Source organism: Monoraphidium neglectum, assembly GCF_000611645.1.
Source record: "Monoraphidium neglectum strain SAG 48.87 unplaced genomic scaffold scaffold02025, whole genome shotgun sequence".
NCBI lineage: Eukaryota > Viridiplantae > Chlorophyta > Chlorophyceae > Sphaeropleales > Selenastraceae > Monoraphidium > Monoraphidium neglectum.
The window spans coordinates 1-10220 of NW_014011603.1; the positions used below are offsets into that span (position 1 = coordinate 1).

General features: G+C 63.6%; 4 protein-coding genes across 4 annotated transcripts; 1 reads left to right on the top strand and 3 right to left on the bottom strand.

Moving 5' to 3' along the window:
• Positions 1 to 547: 547 nt before the first annotated feature.
• Positions 548 to 820, bottom strand: MNEG_9687 (hypothetical protein; the record flags this gene model as incomplete). Its single annotated transcript, XM_014041838.1, has 1 exon — positions 548 to 820. A coding segment is annotated over one exon (273 nt), but the record flags the coding sequence as incomplete, so codon positions are not given.
• A 965-nt stretch (positions 821 to 1785) lies between these two features.
• MNEG_9688 (hypothetical protein) lies at positions 1786 to 3926 on the bottom strand (the record flags this gene model as incomplete). The annotated part of the gene is made up of 8 exons (XM_014041839.1): positions 1786 to 1944; positions 2154 to 2228; positions 2479 to 2652; positions 2902 to 2968; positions 3213 to 3280; positions 3497 to 3538; positions 3729 to 3825; positions 3907 to 3926. 8 exons carry the CDS (start codon positions 3924 to 3926, stop codon positions 1786 to 1788), a joined length of 702 nt encoding a protein of 233 aa, XP_013897293.1.
• A 2269-nt stretch (positions 3927 to 6195) lies between these two features.
• MNEG_9689 (hypothetical protein) lies at positions 6196 to 8095 on the top strand (the record flags this gene model as incomplete). The annotated part of the gene is made up of 5 exons (XM_014041840.1): positions 6196 to 6582; positions 6894 to 7002; positions 7189 to 7429; positions 7679 to 7722; positions 7929 to 8095. The coding sequence occupies 5 exons, from the start codon at positions 6196 to 6198 to the stop codon at positions 8093 to 8095; spliced, it is 948 nt and encodes a 315-aa protein (XP_013897294.1).
• A 1291-nt stretch (positions 8096 to 9386) lies between these two features.
• On the bottom strand, positions 9387 to 9746 carry MNEG_9690 (hypothetical protein; the record flags this gene model as incomplete). The annotated part of the gene is made up of 1 exon (XM_014041841.1): positions 9387 to 9746. A coding segment is annotated over one exon (360 nt), but the record flags the coding sequence as incomplete, so codon positions are not given.
• Positions 9747 to 10220: the final 474 nt, after the last annotated feature.

Consider the following 10220-nt stretch of genomic DNA (forward strand, 5'->3'; position numbering starts at 1 on the left):
GGCACGCCGCCCGTGCCGTGTCGCCGGTGCTCTTTGCCAGGCTGGTCATGACGTCGGCGAGCAAAAAGTCGGACCACGTGATCGGCTGCAGCGGCACCAGCACCCGCAGCAGCGTCCGGACAAACAGCCGCCGCGCGGGGCGCGCCAGCACGTCCCAGGGCCAGAGCAGGGCCGCCGCAAAGGACGCGTAGAGCAGCGGCGGCGCGAGGAGGGGCAGCAGGTCGCGGCCCGCCGGGTCGAACGGCGGCGGGGCCGCCGCGCCGGGGGCCGCGTCCAGGGGCGGCGGGGGCGGGCCGGGAGAGGCGAGGCACAGCAGCGCGCAGGCGGCGACGGCGGTGGCGGACAGGAGGGAGAACGCCGCCGCCAGCTGCGTTGCGAGGCCGGTGGGGGGCGAGGGAACACAAACGATGGTGACGCGAGGGTTTCAGGTCTCACGGCCCTGTTCATGGATGCAGCCAACAGATCCAGCTGCGTCGAGTGCCGTCGCGGGCGATATGCCGCGTGGCCTGTGCTGCTGCTGCCCCAGCTGCTCCGCGCGCCGCCTCACCTTGCACAGGCCCGCCGCGGACGGCAGCTGCCTCTGGTCGCGCTCGGGAAAGCAGGCGGCGTACGGGATGCGCCGCGCCTCGAAGCACGCCACGCACTGCGCCCACAGCCAGACGGCGAGCAGCGGCGGCGCCAGCGGCTGGAAGAACGTCCACATGAGCTTGGCGCCGTGCTGGTCGAGGCGCGGCAGCGCCCACGCCAGCGAGAGCGCGCACGCCAGCCCCCATGCTGCCGCCAGGGCTGCCTGGTGGCGGGGCGTCAACCGCGGCGGCATCGTTTGGATGGCCGGTACATCTGGCGCGTGCAATCCTCGGTTGAACTCATGTACTTGGGATTCCTCATGCCATGCGTGTGCGGTGATGCATATGATCGCAAGCATGCGCCAGCGCTTGTGGCGCTTTGCTGCACATCAGATCCTGTGCTGATGGTTGACAGCTCAAGTTGCCCACCTGCAATCTGCCCCAGACCATGGCATTAGCTATCTACAAGTCATAATTTTGAAGTCATTATTGCTTCGGGCCGCCTTCTGCGATCTAGCAGTGTTGCGAGGGGAGCTTTGTTTTCAAAGCAGACATTTTTCCGCATCATTCGCATCCTGCGATTGTAGGAGATTTTACTTGAGGGTAGCGCGTTAAGGACCGGCTCTGCGTGTCCTGCTGGCGAGGGCGTTACATGCACGCTTTGCACGCTGACCGCTGTCGACCAGGACAGCTTTGCAGGATCTCCTCAGCGCTCACGGGTCCTGGCTACAGCTCTATAGAAGAAAGATTTTGGCAAGCTGCCGCCATATGATATCTGGGCAAACCATCTCTGCGGGTGTCCAGGCCAAAGTTGGCACGATTGCTCTCAGCAAGCCCTTTCCTGGAGCTGGACCCTGACTGCAAAATCCCCCCGTGGTTGCTGTGCAATGGGTTTGCTGCGAGGCAAATGTAGGTGACCATGCTCGCGTCTGGACCCTCCCGGCATGCAGCCAGTATCCAAGAAATCGACGCTGCAGACGCGAGCGCGTGACACATGGCATTACACCTCCCCAGGCACAGCGCTGAACAGCTAAGCAAACATGTTTGGCGTGCAGTCGCGCCGATTGCAATATTCTAAGCACCGTGAGGGGCTCCAGCCGGGGCCCGGCTGTCGCCACGCATGCATCGGAGCACGACCAGCCTGACCAAACCAAGCACTGCCGCAGAGACGCATGTTGCCGCCCCGCCTCCTTCAGCGCGAGCGCCGCCTGCAGGCGCGTCACTCCTCGTCCTTCTCCTCGCCCTCCTCGACCTCGTCAGCGTCGTCCTCGTCCTCCTCGGGCTCCTCCTCCGCCTCCTCCTCCTCGGCCGCGGGGGCGGCGATGGGCTCCCCAAGGAAGCCGCCCAGCACACTGGACTTGGCGGCCATCTCAGAGACCTGCATCCAGGCCAAGAAAGACGTTGGCATTAATAAGGCAGGTTATTGACAATGGAGAAAGGGCCGGGAACCAAGGGGGCTGTCATTGCAGCCAACGCAACTGCAAGTTGCGGGGTGGCTTGCTCTATGCAAGGCAGCATGTCTGCATGCTGATGCACATACACATCCCAGCCGCATCGAATGGCTGGCCTGCGAGCAACCAGCCGCACCTTGTTGGCCGCGACGCCGCCGCTGGAGATCATGCGCTCGAGGCGGGCGCGCTCCGTGGCAAAGTACTCGGATCCCTGTGAGGGCAGTACGGGTGAGGGTGGGTCCAGGGCTGGCATCGGACGCAACCCCAAACATGTATGCACGAGAACATAAGACTACAACACGGCAGGTCCCCACCTGAGCCGCCTCAGACGCCAGCGAAGCCAAGCTGCACACCAGCACCCCTCACTGGTTCACTGGTGAGAGGTGCTGCAGCACAGCATCCCTCGCTGGTGTTATCAAGGGCGGACACCGACGCACCCTATTATACACGACACCACCCACCTTGTCAAGAGCCTTCTTGGCAAGCTTCACGTACAGCTCGCCGTTGGCCTTGGCGTCGCCCTCCAGCTTCTTGGCGGCTTCCTCGAGCTCCCCAACCAGCTTCTTCAGATCATCTTTCGCGGCCTTGCCTGCCTTCTCGGCGATGGCATCCAGCTCGGCCACACGGGCGAAGCCCTGAGGTCCGCGCACGGCGGAGCAAGGACACAAATTGAATGCATGCTGAGTGCAGGTACTTCAAGTGGATGCCTTTAAGCCAGCCTTTGCTGCCTTGTTTCAGTCCCCTACAGTGCTGCACCACCGTCGCAAAAGCTGCTTCGTGTGCGCTCGCATGCTGCAGGGGCTTTGATCCGAATGACCAGAGCAGAGAGTGTGCAAACACGAATGCACAGTCAAGCCCAGGGCGCTCAATTATATGCGCCGCACCTTGTCGCCCTCGAGCTTGCCCTTGAGGAAGGCCAGCATCGCATCGCTGCTGCGGCCGCCGTTGTAGCTGCGCAGCAGTTGCATCGGGCAGCAGCACAGAAGGGGTTGTGCATGAGCCGAAGTGCAGCAGGCGCGCCCGATCGAGGCCGCGCATGAGGGGGCCCTGGCAAAGCGACGCCCATGGCGCCCTCCTGGACACGGCTTAGCCCGCCCTTGCAGCGGCCTTGTGGGTGCCACTGCGCCTGTGCCTTATCCACACGCCCCAGGGGGTCTCCTCCCGGGCAAGCCCAGCGGCAGCCGAAGAGACTCACTCCTGGGCGGAGTCCTTGGTGGCGGGCTTGCCGCGGGGGAAGAACTTGATGGTGGGGAAGCCTTGGACCTGTGACGCATTTGGCAGATTCGGATGATGGCAAACGGCAGGGCGGGCAGACGGACGGTCAGTTGTGCGGTTGTGTGTCGGGAGCAGCAGGAAGAAGTGGCAGCCGCACGAGGGGTCAAAAACGGCTCGCTTCGGCGGGCAGCAGCGACGGGGGAGCTATTGCCTATGGGGGAGCACGCGGGTGGGTGCATGCGACGTTGGCTGTGGAGCGCTCACGTCGAACCTCGAGCCCAGAGGGTTGTGCGCATCCGCGTCGACCTGGTTTTGAGGGCGGAGGGCGTTGATGCGGGGTGCCATGTCTGTCGACGCTCGGGTGCTGGGCGCACATGGTGCGTGGTGCCTCCGAAGCGCTCCCCGTTCGCACTGCAAGGCGGCGCCTGCAGCTGCACGACATGCATGGGACACAGCAGGCCGCACGGGCGCGCCCTGGGCCCTGCCCTGGACCAACCTTCGCAATGACGAGGCGCGAAGCCAGAGCAGGGTCAGCCTCAACCGCCGCGCCCAACTTCTTGTACTCTGGGGTCAGGTGCTTGCAGTGGCCGCACCTGGTTAGGTGTTGGCCGGATGGCACAGAGCATGTTGTGGGGGAGGAGTGCGAGCGCCACGAGGGGTCAGCAAGAGCGCACCTGCGGCACACAGGATTCATGGCAATAAGATTGTATCTGTGCGCACCAGGGGGCGTAGAACTCGACGAGCGCGGCCTTGCCACCATTGACCACCTTGTCGAAAGTCTCGGGTGCTGCGATGAGGGGGATACAAGATCACGGCCCAAGCAACTGTGATCACATAGGTTGGCTTACTTTGTTGGAGTGGCTGCCTGTCATCTGTGCGCCGCAGCCGCCATGCTTGTGCGCACAGACTGCAGGGGCGCTCTACCACTGCATGCAGTGCATGCGCCAACAGAGCGGGTGGGAAAAGCTCTGCTGCGAGTCCAGCCACAGCACAGCACTCCCTGATCGTTATGATGGAAACACATGATCACTCGTAACGACCCTCAGGCCATTTGTCACCCGCAAACGACGATCAGCGCGAACCAACTCACTCAGATCCTGCACGCCGGGCAAGGAAGTCGTCGGATCATCCGCAAGGCAGACCCCCAGGAATGCCAAGGCCACGAAAATCAACGCTGCCCTCGCCATCGTACGCGGTCAGATCAAACAGATCGGAAAGATGCGTCTCCGCCGGGGCTAAGGCTATGATCGAAGCAAACGACAGTTCAGATGAGTGCTGTGACGTGGGCTCAAGAGCGCGGCATATAGGTGCATGCACAAAAAGTTGACCGTTGGTAATGTAGCATGACTGATTTCACGCGGCGCCGTGCTGGTGCTAGCGTGAGCGCCAACGCCACCACAGAGTCGGCGCTTGCGTGGCCCACACCGCTTCACAAAGGGCTGTGTGATACGTGTGGAGCGCACAGCAGGTGCCATGGGATACACGCCTGGTGAGCCGAGCACGCAGTACTGTAGGTCCATGTTGCGTTATTGTCAGCATGCTGCATGCCATTACTGAGTCCGCGGGCCTGCTCCCCACCTACGTGGTAACACCTTACCCACACATGATCGCTGCATGGCACTGATATATGTGCATCGCATCAGGTTGTTCTGGTCCGCAGCCACGCCTACTGCGGTAGGCAATGGTGACAGGTGGTTGGGCGTGTGGCCGCTGCGTTACCCATGGAGGCGTAAATGTACACACTCCATGGATTTTGCATCATTTAGCGCGCATGTCATGTGGCGTTGCGGATGCAGAGGAGCGACCGCGTCCCATCTGCGCTTGTCCCTCCATGCGCTGCCATCCATGCCCGCTGGCCGCACACATGTGCGTCCTTTGCGCTGTGTCCGTTTGAGACTTGTTTGAAGGTAGCACACTGAACCGGTTGTGGGGTTTCAGCAGCGGGGACAAGGGATGCTCTAGCGCCCCAGACCCTGTACCAACCCTGAGGACCATCAGCCCTGCTCGCTTTGCAGGTGTTGGCGCCAATCAGCACCATTTGCACTTTTGTCATGCAGGCCGTGTCTCAGGCGCCCGCTGACCCATCGCAGGCCATGGGGACTAGGATCCCATGTCGCCGTCATCGTCGGCAACAGCGACTGCGCAGCGGCGGTGGTGGCCGCCACTGCGCTGGTAACAGAGGCCGTGAGGAGTATCACGACTGCGCCACCCTAATTTCTCAGAGGACCAGCTAAAGGGCTTGTCGTTCCTGATGATGGGTGGCCGAGTTACACTCGGTGACTCGTATCAGCTTGTCAGACGTACCGATCACGTAGACCACGGTTTGGTATGTCTCCTGGAGCTCTTGATCAGTGAAACGATGCGCACGGGGCCTCGGCCAAGCTCTGAATTCGTCATCCCACCAAAGCGTCCACCGTGAGGCGTGTCAAAGTATCCTCAATCATCATCAATATGGGAGCCGCCGTCCTGTTGCAGGATGGCGTGCCTGTGGACGCCCCAGCCTTGCCCGGCCATGTCCTGGCGCAGCGCAGCGGAGGCGCATACACCACTGCGCTCGTGCTGCCCGGGCAGAAGATCGTGGATTGGGAGCTTCACCTCGAACGCCTTGCGAGGTGCGTGCACACGTGGGCGCGGTGCTTGTGCGGCCTGCGCAACCGCCAGTTCTGCTTGTGGGGTGCACCCAGGTCGCTGCCGCCAGCTTCTATGCTCCACAGCTGCGCACGCCCCGCCGCCGCCGCATGCACACAGCAACATCGAGTGCCTTCACCGGGAGCGTGAGCCCAGGAGTTTCGAGGCCGCTTTGCAGTGTTGCAAGCTTCAGGTCTGTTGTTCAGTAGCAGGGGGGGCAACGGTTGCGCCGGGGTGTGACGGCCCAAGCTTTAGCGCAAGAGGCTGCAAGCAGGTTCCTCCAATCATCCATCGCCATCATAAAGTGAGCACTCTCATTACGCGATCAGATCCCCATGACCTGGCGTTCGCCCCTCCCGCAGGGCCGTCCTTTGAGGGAAATTGTGCAGCAGCTAGTCGAGCCGCAGGTGAAGGCGGCCCTCGCCCTCCTGGACGCGCGGCTGCCGCCGCCACCGCAGCAGCAGCAGCAGCAGCAGCAGCAGCAGCAGCAGCAGCAGCATGTGGGGCAGGAGGGCAGTGCGGCCATGCTTGTGGTGGTTCTCACAGAGCCCCCTGGAGGCCCTCCCTCATCCCAGTCAGCGGCGGCGGCCACAACGTCAACAAGCAGCGGCGACGCTGGCGTCGGCGGCGTGCCCGCTGGCAGCGCGGCCGCCGCGGCGCCGCCCCTGTCGGTGACGGTGTTCTGCAAGGCCATGGCGCTTGAGGAGCCCGAGGCAGGCAGGGTGAGAGGGGCGGGGCGCACCCGATGGAGTCTTTGCAGCCGTCCCGGGGACGGGCGTCGGTTAGGCAGCAGCCGGGACATGGAGGAGTATTTTGTTGAGGGCCAATGCTTAGGCAAATCACCCTGGCGCCAGCAGCGCTTGGACCTCGCAGAGATCGTGCCTTTATTCTGCAGCAACCTCCATAGCCCAAGCGCCATCGCCGCATGCAAGCAGCGCTTGAGCGCGGCCAGGGCCCACGCGGCGCGCAGGTCGTCGCACGCGGCGCGCCCCGCCAGTGGGCGCGCGCCAAGCACTGCTCATGGGTTTTGCAGCGCCGCGAGCTTGAGGCTTCCAAGCCGCCTGGGGTTGCAGAGGTGGTGCTGGTGGACGAGCGGGGCGGCCTCCTCGAGGGGCTGGTGACAAACTTCTACGTGGTCGCAGGTGGCCGGCGGGTGACGGGCGGGGCGGCGGGGCGGCGCCCACGGGGTGACGTACTCCCCCGTCTGCTCGATTGGCAGGCTGCTGCGCGCTTGCTCGTGGGGCGGCGGCCAGGGGGTTCTCCGTGCCGCATTCCTGCTGCTAGGATATCCCTTGACCAGTGCTGCTGCGCGGCGCGCCCTGCCGCAGAGGCGCCGCAGAGCAATGGCGGGGACACTGGGGCCGCCCCCTCGGCGCCGCCAAGAGCCGCGTCGGCAGACCTGAGCCGGTTCGAGCTGCAGACGGCAACGGGCGCCGGCGGGGAGGCGCTGCCCGGCACGTCGCAGCGGCGCGTGCTCGAGGCGGCGAGGGCGATGGGGCTGCGCGTCCGCGCGGGCGCGCCGCTCTGCGAGGAGCGGGGGACGTGGCGGGAGGCCTTCATCACGAATAGGTGTGTGTGCATGGGGCGCCGTTCCAGTGCAGACTTGGCGCGGCGCGCGCCGAGGGATTGGTTGCAGTACTGCTTGCATGATGGTCGCGCGGGCCTGTGTGGAACCATCGCGCCATTGTTACAGCCATGACTACCAGCCACAATCAACCTGTCTTGGTAGCCTAAGAGCATGCACCCGTTGCTGCTGCCACACCAACTCAACCCTCTTCTCCAACTGTTTTTGTCGCACCATGCGATGCGTGCGCGCAGCCTCAGAGGCCTGCAGCCGGTCAGCAGCGTTGCATTCTGGCCAGGTGAGATGATGCGACTGTGCAATTGAGGATCCAGAAGACAAGATTTTTGGCATGAAGCATGTGCTTGTGTCTGGCCTGCCTTGTGGCGTCTGACTTGCTCATGTTGTCTGGTAAGGCTTTTTGTGTGGATGTATGCGGGCTGTGGCCGCGCCACGTTTTACATCACCTGTGACGCCGTGCCATCATGCTTTGCATGCGCCCCGCAGACGGCCCCAGCCCCAAGTGGGAGCAGCAGCTGGCCGCTGGCGGCGGCGGGGACAGCAACGCCGCCGGCGGGGCGGGCCCGGTGACGCTGCTGCTGAGGGCCACGGTGGAGCGCCTGCGGCAGCTGACGCCCGCACCTGACCTGCCAGGCCCAGGCGCGCCGCACTGACGCCCGGTCGACGCGACGCGTTGCAAGGATTGGCAGCGCGCTTGTGTGCGTGCCGCATGCCATGGGCAGGGGCGCGCGGCTGAATTAGCAGGCCCGGTCCTGTTGCACATTCGCACATGACTTGGAGGCACCTGATTCAACCTGCCAAGCTTGCTGTGACACTCAACATCATCGCAGTTTACCATTGGACAGAGAGCAGGTCGCAGACGGGTTTACCCCCCCCCCTCTGTGCCTAGCATGCAGCTCACATCTTGCACAGTTATGCACTGCACCTGCACCGGCACGTCAAGCAGACGCTGATTGCTGCAGCGGGTAGCACAGTCAGCTGCCTGCCGGGGCAAGGAGGGCGGCTGTCAGACCTTTCCACCCATTTTGCTGGACAAGGCACCCATCTTCCAAGCCGGTCCCTCGCAGCTTGGCAGCTTGGAGGGGCAACTGGACGGCTGTTTGACTTATGGGTACCTGTCTGGCATCTTCATTCATGTCTGTTATGACGACGGAAAATCGACACATGCACACAAACATACATGCACACAATGTGATTTGAGCACACGACTTTCACACATGTTGCGTGAAGATGCTGACGCCAAGGCCTGGCGCGTTGCAAATATTCATTTCCATGCCTGCCTACCCTGAAGTCATCGCACAAGCCGGAGGATGCAGCAGCATGGAGGTCACCCGTCAACCCTTGAGGTCAGCAGTCCAGACACTCGCGAAGCTGATGATGCAAATCTTCCATCAGCTGCACCAGATCAGCGGACACCGGCGATCCCGCCGCTGCCATCGCACCTGTATCACCGGCTGGCCTGCAATTCAAAGGGCACATTTGATCTCGCCGAGGGTGTCTGACTGGATTCGACTCGTTACAGGTTTGGCTGACCCTCAAGCAAGAGCCGCCCAGTCTGGCAGATTATTTTGGAGGGTGGGGATGGCTCCTTGGCACTGGAAATTACAGGGGCGGGGACTGGGAGCCGCAGGCTGTCCGCACGGGGCGCACTGCTTGCTCAAGGCAAGGGGCCGCCTGCCTGCTGTGCAAAAAGATGCGGTGCGTCGGAGTCGCTCGCAAGGAGCGAACGTGCTGACAAGGCCGGCACACCCTCGGTGACAGCCTGCCATGGCATGCAACAATCTTAAGGTACCTAGCTTGGCAGGGCCCACAAGACACGTCAACAGACTGTGATCCGAAAGCAGCTACCAAAGCTGCATACTGAGGCCAACGAAAGCCAGCGCGCCAGTTCGACGACTCAGCACGCCCGCTGCCCCCCGCGACCACGCACGCAAAAGCGCCGCGTCACCAGCGCCCCTCGACCTCCGGGATGCGATGCACCGGGCGCCCCTTCTGGTTCTGATCTATGATCTCCCGCGCCAGCGGCACCTGCTTCCCCAGCACCAGCACGCTCACCACGCCCCTGCCGCCCGCGCCGCGCGCGGTGCGGCCCGCGCGGCGCACATATTCCGACGGGTCCCGCGGAAAGTCGAACAGCACCACATGCTCGCAGTACACCGAGTCTATGCCGCGAGACGTGCGGTCGGTGCAGACCAGCACGACCGGCGGCGTGGTGGGGGCGGCGAGGAGGGACGCGGGGGACAGGAACGCGGCGAGGGCGGCGGCGCGGTCGGACTCCTTGATGGCCTCGTGGTAGGCGTAGACCTGACGGGGTGTTCGATTTCGTGGGTGTGGGGTTAATTGGTTGTGGGGTCCAGGTGGCGCGTTTCAGGCGCAGTCAACGCGCGAAACGCGAGGCCAGCCAAATGCCGCGGTTGCACAGAAAGCGCAGTCGGAGGAGTGACAGCTGCGGTCGGGCTGCGCTTTGGTGTGCCCAGGGTCGGAGGCTCCGGCGGGCGCGACACAGTCACGACACCTGGCAGGACGCGGGATGGCCGCCACAGGACAGAGACAGCCGGTCCAAACAAGTGATGCTCAACAAACGTTCCCCGAAAGCAAGCTCAAGCTCACCTGCAGCTTCCCTTTGCTGCCCGTCACGCCCTCCTGCTGCTGCCCCTGCTGCCGCCCCTGCCACCCCGCTTGCCCTTGCTCCTGCCCCTGCCTGTACCGCTGCTCCTGCTGCCCCCCCTGCCCCCGCCACTGCTGCTGCCCCTGCCCCTGCTGCTGCTGCTGCGGCGG